The 20,817-nt window shown below is 29.9% G+C and overlaps 2 protein-coding genes across 3 annotated transcripts; one reads left to right on the top strand and one right to left on the bottom strand.

The window, feature by feature from the left end:
* Positions 1–3,707: 3,707 nt before the first annotated feature.
* On the bottom strand, positions 3,708–15,364 carry LOC130902770 (uncharacterized). Its single transcript, XM_057815052.1, has 4 exons — positions 15,048–15,364; positions 14,772–14,958; positions 14,551–14,704; positions 3,708–6,465 (listed from the first exon to the last, which is right to left on the bottom strand). The coding sequence occupies exons 2-4, from the start codon at positions 14,953–14,955 to the stop codon at positions 6,048–6,050; spliced, it is 756 nt and encodes a 251-aa protein (XP_057671035.1). The 5' UTR covers positions 14,956–14,958; positions 15,048–15,364; the 3' UTR covers positions 3,708–6,047.
* Positions 15,365–15,445: 81 nt separating this feature from the next.
* LOC130901687 (mitochondrial import inner membrane translocase subunit Tim23) lies at positions 15,446–20,399 on the top strand. Of its 2 annotated transcripts, none has more exons than XM_057813222.1 (5): positions 15,446–15,699; positions 15,756–15,996; positions 16,048–16,217; positions 17,637–17,748; positions 17,933–18,856. In XM_057813222.1, exons 1-5 carry the CDS (start codon positions 15,633–15,635, stop codon positions 17,949–17,951), a joined length of 609 nt encoding a protein of 202 aa, XP_057669205.1. In that variant the 5' UTR covers positions 15,446–15,632; the 3' UTR covers positions 17,952–18,856. The 2 variants fall into 2 exon arrangements, with proteins under 2 accessions (XP_057669205.1, XP_057669206.1); XM_057813223.1 differs by lacking the exon at positions 17,933–18,856 and adding an exon at positions 20,240–20,399 and having other exon boundaries at positions 15,447–15,699.
* The last annotated feature ends 418 nt before the right edge of the window (positions 20,400–20,817 follow it).

Below are 20,817 nucleotides of genomic sequence, written 5' to 3' on the forward strand. Positions count from 1 at the left end.
AACACAAATTCTTTGACAGATGACGCTCAAAGTTGTACGTGAATACAATGTTTGGTAACATATTGATTGTATAGGTTGTACAAAATTTTGCTGCTCACACATATTCCCATAAACTTATTTTCAAATTCATATGAAGAGAGAAATTCATATAAAATAGAATTACTACGGACTGACATAATATTAAAATAATTAATCGATATATAAATTTATAGTAATGGAAAGAAAGAAAACTTCAAAATTAAAACCGTGGTTTGAAAGCATATGCCGGGAAACTAAAAAGAGTATGAATAAAACAAAAAAAATCAGTTTTCAACTACCTACTAAGCAATATTATTAAACAAATACTGGAGATAATGAATATGTGGGCCACAACTATAGAGCACAAATATAATTAGATAGGGAGAAAACTTAACTAAAAAATAAAAACGTAGCATGAATACTAACATGAATGCAATGCTTGATTATCACAGAAATTTTTTATACGCTGTTTTCATCCCGAACTAGATTAGATTTCTTAAATACTATAAAAGATAACATAGCAAATGAGCTCTAGAAAAACTTGCCAACAGAATGTTTTTAAAATATATTTCAACACAATTCTTAACGTATCCTTTACATGGACAAACATAAAAATGATTATCTTCTGACAAGAAAGAGACAACAAATAATCGAAACAACTACCGTATCATCTCACTAATAATTTATGAACTAATTAAAGACAGATTAACAAATTTTAAAGAATTGAATTAAATGATACTGGAATAGGATTTAAATGAAAGGATAATATTTTCATTCTATTAGTAATATCCACGTCTTTTAGGAAGAAAATTGCTTACTCTTATTTGAAGATTGCAAAAATGCATTTGACTCAATTAACTTAAAGCTCCTTCGGGATAAACTATTTACCAGTAGGATAAGTGCTAAAATGATTTTATCAGCTACTCTGTTTATTTAACAAGGTAATGGGTCAGGGGAATTAAAAATAAGAAAGGGATTCAATAAGGAGACACCTTAAGCAAACTTTCCTTTTCTTTTTTTACCTTGAACATAAATACATTTTTCATTAGCTTTTGTATGGTGATGATTAAGTACTGTTTGCCGAATCTGTAACAGAGTTCAAAAGAAACCTGCGAGTTATTGAATCCTGCTGTATAAGTTCGAGTTAACCTGACAAAAACGCAAATATTCAACCATAATTTATGTAAACTTATCATATTTCTTTAGATTACTAATGAGTATCTGATTATTTTCACCTTTAATAATTTCAAACGTCAGCAAAAAACGGAGTTCTCCCAAGAAGTTTTAATTAAAAGTATAGGTTACTCCAAAATCAATAAAACTACTGTATAATATTAGGACTTGCATTACCTAGTAACAGAGAAAAATACAAAACAACTTTTGGAAACACCTATTGTTTTTACAAAGAACAATTTAATGGAAAATCAAATTAATAATATTGTAGAAATTACATGAACCTTGATAATTTAAAGAAATTGCTGAAAATTATCACCATTTTCTTTTAGACAGCAAACTATTCTTCGCCGAAAAGTCAACTTTAATCAGTAGATGATGATTATTTTTTATTATATTGCATTTGTCTGTAATGTGATTCCACAATTCTTCTCAGGAATCAACAGGGAAAGAAAAAACAGACTCCCTTAACGGCCCCCCCCAAAAAAGTAATCACATTTATTGAGGTATGGTGAGTGGGGGTATAAAAAACAAAATTTTATCAAGAATCTATTTTGGATGATCTACTTACACCATTGGTTCCCAAACTTTCTTGTTTCATAGACCACTTTCAAAATTTTGTTGGATCCGGTGGACCCCTGCAGCTATATTACTACCAATTTTCCACATCTCGAAAAAGTGAATCTTAGAACTACCTAAGGTAACTTGCGTTATGGCCGAGTTTCAACGACGAAGTAACAGTTTTCGAAAAAAAAAAGGTTGGAATTGATTGCTTGATAGGGTTAATTATTTGATAAATAAACAAACTTTTAAATTGATTGTGCTGTGATTGGATATTAATAAAGCAAAGTTATCAAATCGAATAAGTGACTTCATCCAACTTTACTTTTCTGAAATCTACAGTGACTCGCAGCAAAAGAACCAATCAATTCTCACAAACTTTATTTAGAAAACTTCCCACGCGGAATGGTGAAAAGAATGTAACTTCTACGATGATAATAACAAGAAAAAATATAATCTCAATGTCAGAGATGTACTTGATGAATTGACAGCAAATTATCAATATTAGTCTTCAGTTTTGTAAGGAATACCCGCAAATCTTCCCGTTTTGTAATATTCAATCTGTTCTTTTTTGTCAATAAGTTTGTAACGGCACTAACTTTTTTCGACAAGATATAACGAGGGAAACGCGATCAGAATCTTTTGCAAAATTTTCCACAGTCCAAGATATTTTTCGGGTATTTCTACCTCTAGCCGAATTTTTTGATACCCATTTTTAAATGTCACTTTCAGCTCCTAATTAGTGCTAAGCTCGAGTAGCTCCTCTTGTAATATCAAATTCTTCGTTTCCGTTTCATTAAATGGATTGTCGGAATATCTTCATGCTTCAAGCTTGAAAACTGAAAATTCGCGCCGACCAATATTTTCCTTTAAATTGATTAGGTTTTCTTCTAAATCAGGATAGGATCTTAATTTTCCAGAAACTCTAAAACTGAGTCGTGAAGTAAATAAAATCGTTGGAAGTATTCATGGTTTTTCTTCACACAATTGCGCAAATAAGCTTGTATTCAATGCATTGCTTCTTATTTTGTTAATTGCATTAATCACAAATTGAAGCGATTGCTGCAATCTATCACTCAAATTTTTTAGTAACAGACGCTGAGCTTCTTAAAATATATCCCTATATTGATACACAAGTGAAGCCAACATTTTAGTTCTTCAATATCGAAACCATATGAATTTTTATGGACAAGGATCTACACTGATGCAAATATATCGTTTCTTCTGTGGAATGATGGAAATTGAATCATCCATATGCCAATTCCATGTTCATATACACTTGTTGATGTGAAACCTCAATGTATTTACTCATGGCCTATGACGCTCTCTTTGTTCATGTATAGGTATTTACAAGGAATGTTAAAATAGCACTTTCTTCTACATCTAGTCACCCAATGACATAATTCACAAAAATAAAACTACGTTGTCATATAAAACGATTATGTATATTTAAAAAAAATCAAATAGTAAAATCGTTGTCAAAATCAGTCAATACTGTAAAATTGTGAATATAAATATGGTATTCATAAAACATTCTACTAAATCTAAACTACTACATGTAATTTTGTGTCACCTAACCTAATTTACAAAAGTTTTGAGGGAATTGTCGCCGTTTGAAGATTACGCATATCTTAAAAAATGAATTTTGATGTGAATAAGGTTTCTCGAAAATAGAGTACCTGTTTTAAGAAAATTCCTCATAGTTTTGGAAGGTATTGTAAATGTCAAAAAATTGATGCCCAAAAAAATCTACGTTGTTGTCTAGTTCTATTAGACGATAGATGGTTTGATGAATTTCACGAATTGTGCTTACATTACATAGAATTAAAAAAAAAAAAAACAACAACCGACGATAAATATAAACCACAATTCAAATATTTAAACTTTCACTCTAATTATTTTAAAACATTTTCATAGTTCTGGATATTAATGGGTTAATAAGCAACATCAACAGATAATCAAGAAAAAAATATTTATTTCTAAATGTACTAAAAAATACAGGGTGATTCCCTCTTTAGGATAGATAAAAAACTGAAAAATATTTGGGGTTTTCTCAGTAAAAAATTTTCGTAACGCCATTTGTATTCAATATAAAGGGCATTAAAGAAAAAAAATATACACATTTTTTACGATTTTGCTGCAACTACTGGCAACATTGTATTGAAATTTTATACGAATATGTTTTGAAACCTAATACATTCAATGAATTTGTTTTTATGTCTGACTCTCATAGAGGGCGCTAGTTATACGGTTCGTACCAAGTAGTACTGAACATAACTTTTTCAATATTAGTTTTATTGAACAAAATTTTAAGTAAACAAACATTACTTGACTTTAGACCAAAAAAGTACTCTTAAAAAAAGGTAATAAAATAAAATAGAATTAAATTAGAGTAGGTGTTCTCCGTTTTCACAAATACACAAGTCTATCCTTTCTTCTAAAGAATCCATTAATCTTCTAAACAATTAGGAGTCAGCTATGAGGACATTAAAGTGACGTTGAATTCTGTCTTTTATTTCTTGAGGTAAATTTACCTCTATAGCATAAACTTATGGGTATTCAGCTATTTTAACTTAGCAAAAAACAAACAACAGTTTGAGTCCCAAAACCACAATACATAATCATCAAATTGTTGTTTGTTTCATACTAAGGCCTCAAATAGCTTAGTGCCCATACTTATTTAACTTTGAAAAATAAGATCCCATACTGATTAGACTGGATTTTTGGGAAACGTTCCAAGAAACGAAAGCCGTCAGTCCCAATTTCCATTTCGAAAACGGTACCCAGTATCTAGTTTTATTAAAAGTACCTTTTTGGTGTAAAATTAAATAATGTTTAATATTGAAAATGTTATGTTCAATACCTCTATGATGTATCAGCTTCCAAAAGATATTAGAATAAAATTTCAATACAATGTCGCCAGTGATTGCGGCAAAACCGTAAAAAATGTCTGTTTTTTCTTCAACGCCCTCTCGAATACGGTTGAAGTTACGAAAATTTTTCACTGAACAAACACCAAATATTTTTCTGTTTCCTATCTATACTAGAGACGGGATCACCTTTTTTGAAATACCCTGTTGTATTAAGGTTACTCATTGTTAAGTTTTATTCAGTGTTGAATATTTTCAAAACATATCTTCCTTATTTTAAAAGTAATACATACAAGTTGAAATTTTATTTGCTGGAAATAATGTTTTTTGTAATCTGTAAATCCACCACTGCATAACTCACTTTACATAGAAAAAGTTATATAACTTTTAATAATAAAGTATAATAAATTAATTTTATTAGAAAAACAATACTCAATAACTATTGTAGACAATTTTTTGCAGAGTTTTAAAACTCATATTTAGTAAATTTTCTCCACTTAAAATCAAACAAATTTCAGTTGATTAAAATATTTTTTTCATAATTTTTGGACAGAAATTGATTTAAAGGCACAAGTTTAGAATAAATTTTTGTACTTTTTAAATACATTAGTCGCAGCCAGGAATAAAATAGAAATTAGTGGACGGAGACAAAAACATTAAATAATTGAGGTGTCATGTCAGAAATATAAAATAGTCATTCATACGGACAGTCAGACTGCTATCAAAGCATTGAGCTTCCACAACATCAATTCAAAGCTGATCTAGGAATATCATTGGAAACTAAATAAACTAGACAAGAACAATTTGTCCACCTGGTCATACAGAAATGAAAAAACTATTGTGCTTGCCAGAAAAGGAGCACAAAGTGTAAATTATTTGGTGGATTCTTCCAGAAACGGATCACTCCTACAGATACTCCCAAATATTTAATACTGCTGGATCTAAGAAATATCTTGAGTAAAAACATGCTGCATAAGTATCGAAGAAACTGACGAGTACAAGTTCTATGAGGAAGAGCATGAAAGTCTAGATCACCTAGTTACACAATGCCCTCCAATCATAAGCCAACGTATTAGAGGTCACAGCCTAACATGATCCCTTATTTATATATACAGTGGCATATGGTGATGGTAAGCATATTATTTTTATTTTCTATTTTAATCATTTTGAATAAACCACCAAAAAGTGGTGATTCGTTGCGCGGAGTAGGCATATTGAGACCACAAAATCGGACCACTTCTTACCAATGAACGAATATCTACCCTATCCCCACCCATCTCTTGATTATGGCCGAAACGTCGAGAATTTTTAAAAATCCAACTCGGTATATATATATATATATATATATATATATATATATATATATATATATATATATATATATATATATTTATATATCTAACATGACACTTTGTTCTGAACATATTACTCATTATTCCTTCTTGCCACCATGATATTAATGACACTAGTACTCAAAAATGCAGTCCAACTAAAGAAAGATGATACAATTCCTATTATAAGACATGCACCTGTATTAATAATACCATCTCGATAAGCATTACCGGAATCTGTTTGCATATAATCCATAAAATCAAATATCCCTGAACAACTTAATCTCTGATGAATAACGGGCAAAGCTGAACCATGTAAACTGAGCAGTCTTTCCAATGTAGAACGATATTGGTTACAAGTGTGATAGTAACCATCTAAATATATGATGAAATGAATCAATGAATATATAGTGAAAAAAGATGTGATTGTAGACACAATGATCCAATAAGCTGTTGGAAGGTGACTTGTAGTTTCTTGAGATATGGCTTCTATTTGCACTGATTCCCCTGTACTAGAAAAAAAATGAAATTTATTTCGACTCAATAAAAAACCTACATTTAAATGTTTATAAAACTCAAAAACAAACTGCAAAATAAAAGAATACCAATTGACTCTTGAACATGGTAAAACAAACACACAAAACAAATTTTTTAATGATGGATGATGGAAATATGTAGCAAGATTGTGGTTTGTTGGTAATGGAGGAACATTTGACTTAAGGTAAGTAGGTTATATGTACATCTATGTAGTATGTCAGTGGCAGTGAAGAGCATTCAAACGGTTTTATGAACATTGTTAAGAAAACTAAATCGATTCAAAATTTTAATTCGCACTCAAATATTTAGTAAACACGTAATAATACACCACATTAAGATATTATGAAATGTATCTACCCAAAAATATTAAATTAATGCGCATAAAATAAATTTTCATGAATAAATAATATTCGACAGGTTTCAAATACTTGTTCAAGATTTTCCAAAAATCCATATAAAGCGACGATTTTTCCGGACTTATAACTGCAAAAAAGCTAAATATCACTGATAAAAGTTCATAGCGATAAGAACAAGTTTCTACGTAGATAAGACTTGAACAGCTGAAACTTTTTAGCGGTGAACGAAATATTCAAAACCAGAGACTAACTAGGAAATCTCAACGGAAAGAAAACTGAACAAAATGAACGATAATGAACATTATAAAGAGGAGAAGCGACAGAGAGGAAGATGATGAAACTGAAGAAGAAATATTTAAAAAAGCAGAAAACTAGAAAGGTCGCCGTCAAAGAACCTAGAAAAACTAGAACACCCCATTGATAAAATGATGGATATGATAAAATGGACGAGGAGATAAAAAAACACGAGAAGAGCAAATGGAATACAGAGAAGTGAAACGATTGAAGAAAGAAAACCAAAAAATAATTGAGGTTAATAGTACAATGAAAAGAAACATTATAGATATGAAGAACAGACGGGAGTATTTGTAATATCAAGAAAGGAACAATAACGTATTCGTCCAAAGATTAAAAATGAAAACAGATAACTCAGAATGACAAACTACCAAGAAAAAGAACTGCAGATTCTATGAAGTTAGGAGAGAAAACTTGTGTAGTCATATTGGCCAATCAGGAAGACAAAAATAAAGTGATGATAAACAAACCAAAACTAAGATTTAATAAGGAAGAGGAAGTATATATACAGGATGACCTGTCACTCAAAGATCGAGAAATACAAAAAAAATCAGAACCAGAGCAAAGTAAGAGAAAGTCAGAGGGAAAAGGTTAAAAATTGGATACAGGAAAATATTCCTTGAATCACAAGAATGGAAATGGAACATGGAAGAGAATAAGCTGAAAAAAAGTCAAAACATATCAAAAAATTAGCAGTACTACACACCCCAGCAAGGACGAATGACAGGAAATCAGACCAAGCAATGAAAAAGGAGATGAAAACGGAATCAAGGAACAAAAAAGAAACACTAATAATTGGAACGTGTAATGTAGGGAGTCATACGCTGAATAAGCCGTGAAAGTTTTAACATAGGAAATAAATAGATCTAAAATCGACATATGAGCGATACAAGAAACAAACCAAAAAGGGGAATTTGTAAACGAAGTAGGAAACTAAATATTACTTAATAGTGGAGGAATAAGAGCTTTAGGGACTGGTTTCTTGATTGCCAGACATAATTCAGGAGTGAAAAAATTTATAGCAATATGAGAGCAGAAGTGTACAATGCACAAAAAAATATAAGCATATTTAACATACATGCACCAACTGAAATGAGGAAGAAAACCACAAAGGAACATGGTTAGCTCTAAGCGGGAAATATTCTAATCAAATCGACCATTTCTTAATAGACCGACTATTCATGAAAATAGTAGAAGATGTAAGAAACTACAGAGGAGCAGATGCGGACAGCGACCATTTTTAAGTAATTGCAAAAATAGCACTTAATAGTAGACAAAAAAAAGAGAAATCAAAATATCAGACGAAAAAGAAGACTACAGGTAGGAAAGATCATAGATAATAAAACACCAAAAAAAAAATACGAAGAAAAACTGGAAAGAGCCCTAGCAAAACAACAGAGCTATAATATGAATGAAGAATGGAAACATTTAGAGAAAACCATAAATAAGGTGACAAGAAAAATAATATCATAGAAAATGAAGCAGGGAAAAAGGAACGAATGGTTTGATGCTAAATGTAAAGAAGAGATTGAGAAGAAGAAACGTTATAGAAAATGTTACAGACTGGAACAGATAAAGATAAAAAACTGTATGAAGAGCAAAGAAGAACAATAAAGAAGACGTGTAGAGCAAAGAAACGCAAAGGAATGGAGAGCAGAATTGAACGCATTGATAAAAGTTTTCTGAACAAACAAATGAAGAATTTCTATAAAGAAATAACACACAATAAGCAAGTATAGCAGAGCACTAGTATATAAAAAATAAGAAAGGGGAAATAGTAATAGATGAGACCTAAATAATCCAAAGATGGGAAGAGCATTTCAAAGAAACATTAAACGCAGAAAACGAAGGTGGACAATGGGAGGAGCTTATAACCCAAGATTGGAATAATATCGTAAATATAATGCCACCAACAAAGGAGGAAATACTAGAAGTCAGGGGCTAAAAAACGGCAAGTCCCCAGGAGAGGACGAAATAGAGCCAGAATTAATCAAGTATGGTGGAGCTGCACTGAAGACGAGAATTTAGAGAGAAATGTAAACCATTTGTACAGCACTATTAACGATCTTAGTATTCCAAAACAGCTGCTTACGAAAATGACACTCGAACATACAAAAACGATCAAAGAATATCAAAGACCAACACAGGGAGATCCTTTATCAACTACACTGTTTAATATAGTATTAGAATGGATAGTACGTGAAATCGGTTTGAACAGAACAGGGACATTAAAAACAAAAACAACACCCGATGATGACAACATCACAAAGGAAAAGTGCAACGAGCTTAATACAACTGAACGAAGAAAAGGCAATGAGCTTAGAACAAGTTCAAAGTTATGTATATCTTGTAGTGTTTATTAAGAACGACGCTAACGAGGGAGAAAATCTGGAAGCGAAGATAACGAGGGGTTGAGTAAATGGTTGGGGAGCACTGAATGCGTTAATAAGATACAAAAAATCTCCAGAAAGGCGAAGCTACATCAATACAAAACAATAATAAGACCAACAGTGAGGTACGGAGGCGAAAAGTGGATTCTTAACAAGCAGAGAAAGGAAAGTTAGATATATGGAAAAGAAAAATACTTAGAAGGATACTAGGCTGTAAAAAGAAGGGAGATTTATGGCTGAGGAAAACAAATAATGAAATAAGGAATCTATATGGAGAAACAGAACTAAGCAAAATAAGATCCAAAAGAATAGAGTGGCTGGGTCACATACAGAGAATGCCAGATTTTAGGGAAACAAAAAAAAATGATTGACATAGAACAAGGAGGAACAAGAAAAAAGGAAGACCAAGGAAAAGATGGTACGCAGAGGTGATGAAAGACCTAAAAGAGAGACGAATTCAGGACTAGAAAACGAAAGGAAAAAATAGGAAAGAGTGGAAGGGAATCACTTCCATGCTATGGTTCTAAAAGGCCTGCGTGAAGCATCTCAAAATATTTTGATAAAGACTTAAATAAAAGTCGAAACGTCAACTTCTCTTTTTCTTTCAAAAATTATTGAAAAAATTAATTTTAAAACAGAAGAGACCTAAAAAAATCAAGGACAGTTAGAAGCATAAATATATCAAAAGGTAAGGGTAAGATTCATAATTCATATTGTGTCCTTCGTGATAGACATGAGTCACTAATGAACATCTATCAGGATATAATCTGCTATCACTCTTGTGAGAAGTTATCCAACTGATCAGTGACCTTTTCGACTGACCAATGTACTTTTTGTACTTTAACAATTTAAACAAGCTATTTCATATACTATGTTAAGGAAATTTATTGATTGGTGTTTTATCTTTTACTTTAGTAAAAATAGATTGAATATTAAGTTTTTGACTATATGCTATTTTAATATTGCGTTGTTTAAAGTTTCCAGAAAGTTTAGGAGTAACTGATTTTATGTATGGTAAAGGTGTATAAATATTATGTTAGAAATGACGTATGAAAATGATGATTCAATGTTTGTGTCAATGTCAAATGAATTATACAAAATTCGTTTCAAAAGATATGGAGGATATGAGTTTTCATAAAAAAGTTTGTAAATTATTTTAATGGTAATGGTTTTTTCAAGAAAAATTGGATCAGAAATTTTAAGGATTTTATTTTTCATCTGTTTAATTAAATTAATTTTAGTGTTACGTGGGTGATATAAATGATAATTGATATATCTTCCAGAACTTATTGGTTTCCTATACCAGTCAATTAAAATTTTATTATTTATTTATTTAAAAAAATTTGTTGATAATTTTTATTATTATAAGGGAAATATGTATTGTTAAAAATGAAATATATATATATATATATATATATATATATATATATATATATATATATATCATTCACTGAAAGCTAAGAAGACTAACTAAAAGAACAAACGGCTGTCTAGTAAATATGAAGGATCTCGCATCTACTCTAATTGACCATTTGGCTCGACCAAATTGATCTAATATGTCATCTATTTGTGGAAGAGGATATTTATCGGTTATTATCTTCTTTTTGTTGATTTGTCTAACCGTCAAGTCTTTTTGCCAAAAGACGATTTTTTAGGAACAAGCAAAACTGGACTGTTCAATTATTCTGTCGTTAAGCATTTCTTACATCTGTTTATTTATTGCGTCTTTTTGAGTACGCGGCGTTCTATAATTTTTTATGTAAATAGGTCATTATCAGTCAATTTTAGATGTTAAGTGTAAAAATTCTTAGAAGTGAATTTATCAGATTTTACACAAAAAATATCAGAAAACTTTTTACATAATTGAATGCAAACTCAGGAATCTGCGTATTAAGTTGTTTGGGTAGATTAGAAATAAAATTTTCTTTCTCGATGTCAATAATGAGAATATAAAATTCACTTAAATTGAGTATTTTCACATCAAACCCCTTCAATGTAAGCCTTTCGCATATTATGTTAATTATTTTGACGTATGGGAAGTTTCTATATATAGTTCTTACAACAAAAACTCGAAAATTTCATTGCTGTTAATCACACAGTCATTTTGTTTATTTTCAAGCTCTCTAATTACTCCAAAAATTCTCAAACCTAAAAGGAATAATAATTGTATCTTCTAGAAGTCCTCTTTTAATAGGAATCAATATTTTTTTCTGTTATCTTTATGTAATAGTCACGTTTACATTGATATTGTGAAAAAAAATTTATTGATGAAATTCGTGCGGTATACTGTAATCTTCAACAAAAATGTCTGTCGATGTAATACCTAAGGATCTTATTACACCTTCCGTTATACCTTTTATTTTATTCAGATTAACCCTATTTAATAAATTATCTGGGTCAATATTAGGTCTTTAAAAAATTGAAATATCAGCCCCCGGATCACATTCTACTCCAGTTATCCTAACTGACCTATAATTGTTAGTATAAGCTGACCTATTTCCAGAATTATGATATATTGAAAATATGTCTTGTATAAAAAAATGTTTGAACTTCCCGCCTAAGGGTTATTACTATTATTAGCAGACAAATTTTGATACAGCCTTCTGCACTGTTGCAAAGCTGCCTACTTCCATAATCAATTTAACCCTTTCTGAATTTGTATTTTGAACTACTGACCAAACAATTTGCTATATGGTATACTTTTCAGCTACATCATTAGGTACTCCTTCACTAATATAGGCAGTTTCTAGTTTTTCAGCTAGGGATTTGATCCAAGAGACATGTGAGCTATCTCCTTCTCTTGACTCACGAAGTGTCTTTATTATTGCTCTCAAATCAATCTAATTGGAAATCAAACCTCTTGCCCTACCAGACAACCTAGCTTTAATGAACGCTACAGCATTTGTTGTGTTCATTTCAACATTTGCATGTAACAACGACAGAGAATCAAAAAATGCTTGTAGTTTTTCAGGAGAAACATCGCACTCTTGTGGCATAAAATCTGAAATGTTCTTAAAAGCATCAAGATGAAATTCCAACAAAGGCAACCACTTCTGAACAAGGTTATATACCGCTTCAAATATATTCTGCTTCTGCTGGTGAAGGATTGAGAAAACATATTTTTTGCACGGGTAAAACAGGATGTGGAGCATCTTGTGGATTAAGCTGCACTGCAGCTTGCTTAGAATGCAATGGTGACAGCTGTTCTAATCCTTCACCTACAATCTACATCAAGGTGATCGATGACGACGACAATAATGAGCAATGATGTAATAATGTGTATAAATCATTATTTTGTATGACAGTCTAATAAATTGACATTGAAGTTACTCTGCAAACAATTTATTGCATATAAAATTAAATTTTTTACTATAAACACTTTTTCCCCCTTCCGCCACTCATTTTTCAGTAAATTGTTGTAATCGAGATCAGCCATTTTTTTGTAACTTTTATTTGAGGTTTTAATAATGCAGTCTAACACTTGATATACAGATTCATTGACTGGCCCTGGGTTCCGAGGTTTTACCATTTTTATGCCTTACGGCACTCTACTAACAGACGCAATTGTTGCAAATAAATAAATAATAATTAACGTAACAAAGAAAATCAGACTATTAATATGACCTTAAATAAGTATTTAAGATTAATCATCAGAAAATAGAAATGTCATAATAATAAAAACGATTTTATTTATTTATTATTCACTCCCGCACTTGATACACCATCGGAGATACTACCTGTGAGCTTGTAGAAGCAGCTAGATTACCCATAGATAATAAACTTGCTATATTTCTGCGAATTTTCCTTTCAACATTACTTCTATAAATTCTGAAGATTTTCACAACCATGAAAATCACCATTATCACCACCATAATGTACAAAAGCACTTTTACATCATTTGTTACATTGTATTCTTCTCTCTGCACTACAAAGTTGGAGTTTGATACACCATTTTCTTCTACTCGTTGAGATTTTTACTCTTGGTTTATTGTCTCTCCGGCATTCCGAGACAACACCACCTTAATTTAAATTCATATATTACTAGCGTTTTATCCCTCCATCAGTAGGTAGTAGCGATATCTCCTCACAGGAAGCATGTAGCGAGTTTTTAGCATATAAATCCTGTAGCTGTAGATGTGCCGAAACAAAAGACATTTTGGGTATTATTATGAAAAAATTAATTAAATTAACCAAAATGTGATTTTACACAATGGTCAAAATGTGACTTTTCAACATGTTATAGTCTTTATCAAAATATTACTTGACATTGACAACTTGCAAAATTATATTGATTAATATTTCACCTACAACTTGAATATCAAAATAGAAATCAGTTTTAACCACAATATTTTTTTTTCTTTTTTCCAGTCTTATTTCTCAAAAGTAAGAAAAAGCTTTCAACTGAATTTTTATAGTTGTATTGATATTCATATTGTAGAAGATCTATTAATCAATTTTTGTTAAAATTTACTAATTGCTAACAGTAAAAAATGCACTATAGTTTTTGGCGAAGAGAGTGCAACGACTTTTCCACTTGTTTTTGTATAATAACTACATGTACTGAATCTGTTTTTTATCACCTGGTCAACACTTTCTTACAACTGTTGAAATTCATACTGAATAGTCTATTTATTTCCACTTCAATAATACTCACAATTGCACAGATTAACACGCCTTTCAATATTCAAGACATCATTTCTAGAGTCCAAAGGTAAACTTAATTTGTTCTAAATTTATATCAAATTTTTAGGACCAACATTCATGGGAGAGAATTTCAGTGGAAAATTTTTACCATTAATTTCTATCTGATAAACAATAAACAATAAAAAACTTATATTTTTGCAAAATTTGATATAAAAAGAACAAAGGCAAATTATTTCATCTTGCAACTTAATATAAAACTTCCAACTATAAATCCAACTTATCAGTTTTGCTAAAATCTTTCAATTTGATAAAGTAATAGTACCACAAATATTATATGAGAAATGGGATCTCCCTGAGTTACAGATATTATACTTACTCTAATTTTGCTAACATAGTTCTAGTACTTCTACCACTTGGAGATTTAGTCGTAAAAAGTACTCTATATCCATGGAAACATATCAAGCCAATTGTGAAAAATAAGTAAATAAGTGGTCCAAAAGTTACCCAAATACATGGAGCTTGACCACCTCCTAAAAAATATATTAAGTCATAAAAAACTGCTAAATGTTGTTAGAAACAAAAAAAATAGAATACTACCAAGGAAGTATTGCATAGTGTGAGTTCCATATATAATACAACTACAATTGCGACCAACGCACTGATCTAATGTTCTGTACCAATGACTCCAAGCAACTCCAGTTGATATACTAGATGCTGCACCTGCTGCAATAACTAGCAAATATGCAAGAGATAATCGTTTTTCGGCAGAAAGCTGATCCATTTTCTAAAATGGTTTAATACATTTAAATATATAAGATTAGATTAGAGCAGTATAATAAAAGAGGATTAGGAATAGTTTCAAAATATATTTACCTCTTCATGAAATTTATCAATTTTTAATAAAGTTTTATTTTTGATGAATCACCGTTAATTTAAAAATATAAAGTATTTACTGTAAAAAGTTTTTTCAAGTTGATGTAAGGTGTTTCCTTTTTTTTGTGTTTATCAACAACTCTCTATAACATCACGTTAACGCGCCTGTCTTCTTCTTTTTATATCTCCTCGAATTATTGAGCTTTTTTAATTGTCATAACTATCCATAACACACAATTCAAATTAATAAAATTTATTCTTATTGAAGTATATATTCATAATTTAATTCTTATTACATAGCAACTTAAATGATTAGTAAATAGCGCTTCAATAAACTAGGTTTCAAAAATATAGTCATGTGACTTCAGGTTTCAAATCGCAATGCTGGAGAATCAAACCAAGATCTATGTGCATCTCTGTTTATTATACTCTTTTGAAATTATCCATCCTTTTTAAACCTGGTGATTGACAAATTCATCTGAAAAAGTCTTTTTGAACTATCGGAGATTTATAGAGGTTTCTTATTTTGGCTTTTACAAAAAGAAATCTTGAAAAATTAAATTATAATCAATTTAAATTCACATTATGTCTTCCTTAAACGACAGCAACGATGTTTATTCTTCAACTTATCCAAATACATCAGGATTTCAAGGTAATAATATTCTTCCAATATTTCTTAACCTAACTTATTGTTACATAAATTTTAAGGAACAGTTAGACCATTTTCTTCGCCGTATTTAAATTTCGATCCCGGATATATTCCTCAAACGCAACCAGAATTTATATTTCTGGATGGAGCTAGTAAACAAAGAGGTCGGTTCGAGCTTGCTTTTGGTCAAATTGGCGGATCGTGTATGATAGGAGCTGCATTAGGTGGTGCCTCTGGTTTCTATAATGGATTAAAAGCTAGTACATTAGCAGGTCAGACTGGTAAACTTAGACGAACACAGTAAGTAATTTCAAGCCATCCTAACAAGTTTTATCTCAAATATTATTTTAGATTATTGAATCATATTATGAAAAAAGGAGGGGCTACTGCAAATACATTTGGATCAGTAGCTGTGATATATTCTGCTTTTGGAGTGATTCTATCATGGGCTAGAGGGAATGATGACGACCTTAACACAGTTGTAGCAGCTACCGCAACAGGATGTCTCTATAAATCAACGGGCAAGTATTTGCTTTTGTTTCTTCAAAGGCTCTGTAACAATTTTAAATTATTGAAATTCATATTATCCATTCTTTTGTATTTATTGCTATTCAGGAATCACAGATATACTGAAAGCTAAGAGCACCAGAGTCAGACAATGTACCTACAGCTGACATTTTCTAGTTTGATTATCAGGATCAAGAAAAGTATCATTGTCTCCATCTATCTGTTACTAGGTAAATTAGAAATAGGATCCCCTTCATGTATTTACCATATTAAACAACTTACTTTCTGCCATTTAGTGGAGTAAACAACACATGTTTGGGTTGATGTCAAGTAAATTGTGATATTTCTGTGAATTCTACTAAGATTTTGCTATGGTAAATACTCTTGAATGCAGACTCTTAAAATTCAAATTGAGAGTATATACTTGATATTTTGAGTTTTCTGTTACTTTATGGTGATAACCATTTAAAAGCGAGGCTTGAAAAGTTACTTTTTTTTTTAATGATGGGTACACATATTTTTGATTTGTATCAATGGTTGACATGTTATGCTGACTATAGGTAAACCGAAGAATATGTTGTATCACAAAGTAGATGAAAATAAATTAGGGTAAAAATATGAACAGCTTTGTTTAATTTCATATTTCTAAGAGTTGAAAATCGATCTTGATGCAAAAAATTACAAAATCAGATGTAAAAGGTTTCATGTGTCGCCATTCAAATTTATCCCAGGGTATTAGCCAAAATGTAACTAAAATTTTTTGAAAAATAATTTTTACTCAAGTACTTACTAAAATATGCATTTTTCAGATACTGATAATGATGTTTTTTGTATCTTTTATTTAAATAATCAGAATTATACTGTTTTTCAACATTTCATTTATTTCAATTTTGTTATTAGTTTAGCAGTATTAACAGACTGTCTACTACTGGTACTAGTGATGTCTGACCTTGGTCATGCCATGTTTGGTGTAGGACAATTTGCACTATTAAATAAAAAAATGCATCTGCATTTTAAAATGCTTTTTGTTTTTGAAAAAATATCCTCACTAAAGTGTCTGCCACTGGTGCTCTTACCTTATGTACTTGTTCTCTGTTATTTGCGCATTTATTCTGTTCTATGTGTGTATAGGGTTTATAAAATTGTAATCTCATCTTTCCAAATTTGTACATTTTCTTTATGACATTTCACATCTATCCCAAATTTAATGCAATAGCTTCATAATGTGATTTATTTCACTTTTTTTGCTAATTATTACTGTTCTTGGCCTCGAACTTGAACTGGTCCTGCATAATGTTATTAAATTTTTGTATATTTGATTTTTTTTCTGGAATGTTTCTAATTGCCTAATATTGCACTGATTTTTTATACATGAATCTTGTTTTTTTTACCAGTTTTTCCTTTTATGATATTGAAAATATACATTTTTTTAGCGGGACTCAAAAAATGTGGTTTAGGAGGAGCAATAGGATTTGGATTATCAACAGCATATGCTCTTTGGAACAATAGAGAAAAATTAGCAGGATTACGTCAATTCAATCCAGCGTAAGATTTAGTTTTAAAATACATAAGGATGAATAGGATAATTATGGAAGTAATATTCTTCTTACAAAACATGCTTTCATAAAACTAGTCAGTCAAAAATCATTAGTTTTTGGTATAATTGTGAGTTCATAATTATGAAGATTTTTTTCAATAAATATTCTCAAAATTTATTCAATTCTTTTAGGTATTTCGAGAATGATTAGGATAAACAATTATACAGTTTTAATAAATATATAGTGTAATATATGTTTGCTCAATTGTTTTTCATTCGTTTGTTTGATTTCTTCTTCTACTCTTCTTTCTTTTTACTTTTTCAAGAGTTGGAAACGGGCCCCTCTTCCATTATGATCTGTCTATAATCTTTCCAATCTCAATGTTTTTTTTTTGTTAATATATGTCTTTATTCTTAATATATGTATACCCAATTCACTTATTGTTCATTTTTCATAATATTGATTCTTATTTTATTACTTAGCTATTATTACTTCTTTCATTATTTTGTCCCTCTATTGTTCACAGGTATTTCTCAATTCCATTATGTTTATTTTTGTATCTCCTAATTTTCACTACATATGTTGATAATGTTAAAGGATTATATATTTCCATTTTTGCATCTATGTCTATTATGGTGATTATGCATCAAATTTCAATGTTCTATTAACAAGATATTCATAAATAGTTACTATTTCTTAAGTACTATCCTTATATTTTATTGTTTTGAAGATCAAAATTTTTCATTATTGATGATGCACCACATAATTTAAGGCTTATAATCAATTTATAAGAATTTAGATTAACCTCAGTAAATTAGATCTTTTTGATAAATATGACTTATTTAGTTTTGTATTGAAGAATGCAGCTAGGAAAATCTACACATTTGTTTGTTTTTAAAGCTGTTTGTTTTTATTTAGCTGAAACAAAAAATAAGGAACAGAAAGTGTTGATGTGTTTATTTTATATAATTTCAACCTTACACCAAATCTTTATTTTGTGTATTTTTAGCTGTGATTGTTTTTGTTTAATCTCTATTCCATAATGTGACATTGTTTTTTTATATAATTTATATATATATCTAAGAATTATAGAAATAAATATTTGAATTTATCAATTTTTGACTAACAACTCTTATTATAGAAAATCAAGTGAATAACTAAAATTGTTACAAAAACCTGACGAATGTATACATTCAATGTGCATGTATTTTGTGCCTGTGTCTTTTGATTATTTGTTAGGTAATATTAGAGATGGCACTGAAATTCCCATTACAATCATTTCCTAAATCGTGTAATCAATTAAAGGAAATTTAATGTTTTTTTTTTGTTACATTATTGGGATTCCAATTAAGTGCTTTATTGTAGCCCTGGAAGTTATTGGAAGGAACTGGGAAAGTTTTAGGAAAATATGAGGAGTGGTAGTAATAGTTTAATTGCAAATATTATCACTTCCTGAAATGATACCAGATATATAGGAAAGGTATAAAGTACTGATACTTATATATGAAATTCTCTTCCACTGTATCAAACTATCTAGACCACTATACGAAGACTGAGTTAATATGTGTAAGTGGCGTTTTTAAAACGCCCTCATTCTCAAAAACCCTATTTTAAATTAAACAGTAGAAACTAAAACAAACTAAAATTTGCTTGTGGTTGTTGAAATATCTGGATTATTTTTTTCGAGAATTGACAAAAAACAAATGTTTAAGTATTAACAAATAATAATTTAGTCATTTATTTAGAATCAGTATGATGATTGAAAGAGTCTCTAAAATTTTCGCTCTACAAAGGATACTTGTGATACCATAATCCAGGTCATTGTTTTGTTGACACTTCAACATTGGTTTTTTTGTCATTTCTTCCAAAAAAGCCAATTGATTGTATTTTACCAAGTTTTATTTGTATGTGAAACTGTAAACATAAACTCTTTTATTTTTCAGCTTATAAACCATTTGGTGTTGAGAATAGAGGTTGACCATGATCTAAGATATAAAATATTTTGGCAACAATTTTGAGCAGCTCGTATAATTTTTTTGATTAATTTCCAAATATTTAGGAAGCTTATGGAGCCCTAATCAAGCAAATTGTGGCAATTTTTCACTTGATTCTAAAAGTTCAATTTTATTTGTGAGAGGCTGCATATTCCAAAATGCTTTAAAAAGTGAAATAAAAGAAAGTTGGTATCTTTTAGACACGTTACGTTCCTTATGTTGAAATTAATTATAGATTAAATCAAAAAACCAGGACGAAAAACATAAAACAAAGCTTTGATCATCATATTACCAGTAGTTTCCGATATACATGTGAACTTAGCTTATTGTTGCATACCCTGTACACAGTCATTACAAATTCATTTCAATGTGAAAGGGTGAATCTATTGATCCATTTACTATTGGCTTCTAAATAATAATGAGAATAATTGTTAATTCAAGTTATTCACTAGGATTTTCTATTAAGATTGTCGTTAGTTGATTTAAGTTTTTTTATTTTGACAGGCAAAGGTAAAGCAGTAAAATGGATATCAACGAAGTTCCCGAATTCCCATTATTTATTAAAAAAATGTACAAATTTCCAGAATAATTATTTCCGCTGTATATATATTGGAATAGAATGTCCTCTCTATAAAATGTAGAAATATATTTTAATACATTATGATCACTTTGTACTAATTAATGTTCATGTATAGATGATCAAAGTTCGGCTATTTTCTTTTTCCAAATAAATTTTTGTGGACTCTAGTTACTATCAAACATAAATTTTAGTCTACTTCGTTTCGATAAAATTGATAACACAGAAAATTTTGTTGAAATTGAAATTTTGCTTTATTTGTATTGGAGAGAGTATTTTTCAGCATTATTATTGCCATTTAGTTGAAATTATTTTCCATAGTTCTATAGTACAGTCAAGAATGCTATATGAGATCAGAATAAAAACTTTTCTGATTATCACATTAGTTTGATTATTAATTGATTTTTGTAAAAATTATTGGATTAACAAATTCCATTTTTCAATTTTGATATAATTTTATTTTCAAAATTAACAGAATTATTATCAATAAATTTAAAACGTAACG

Source organism: Diorhabda carinulata, chromosome X (genome assembly GCF_026250575.1).
Source record: "Diorhabda carinulata isolate Delta chromosome X, icDioCari1.1, whole genome shotgun sequence".
Lineage (NCBI taxonomy): Eukaryota > Metazoa > Arthropoda > Insecta > Coleoptera > Chrysomelidae > Diorhabda > Diorhabda carinulata.

Bases quoted from the DNA above. Each gene is read 5' to 3' on its own strand.
- LOC130902770 (XM_057815052.1), bottom strand. From the start codon at position 14,955: ATGGATCAGCTTTCTGCCGAAAAACGATTATCTCTTGCATATTTGCTA. The intron at 14,705-14,771 runs GTAGTATTCTAT...TATATTTTTTAG, and splicing joins CACTATGCAATACTTCCTTG to GAGGTGGTCAAGCTCCATGT. The intron at 6,466-14,550 runs GTAAGTATAATA...TTTTTTTTCTAG, and splicing joins ACTATGTTAGCAAAATTAGA to TACAGGGGAATCAGTGCAAA.
- LOC130901687 (XM_057813222.1), top strand. From the start codon at position 15,633: ATGTCTTCCTTAAACGACAGCAACGATGTTTATTCTTCAACTTATCCA. The intron at 15,997-16,047 runs GTAAGTAATTTC...ATATTATTTTAG, and splicing joins GGTAAACTTAGACGAACACA to ATTATTGAATCATATTATGA. The intron at 16,218-17,636 runs GCAAGTATTTGC...ACATTTTTTTAG, and splicing joins ATGTCTCTATAAATCAACGG to CGGGACTCAAAAAATGTGGT.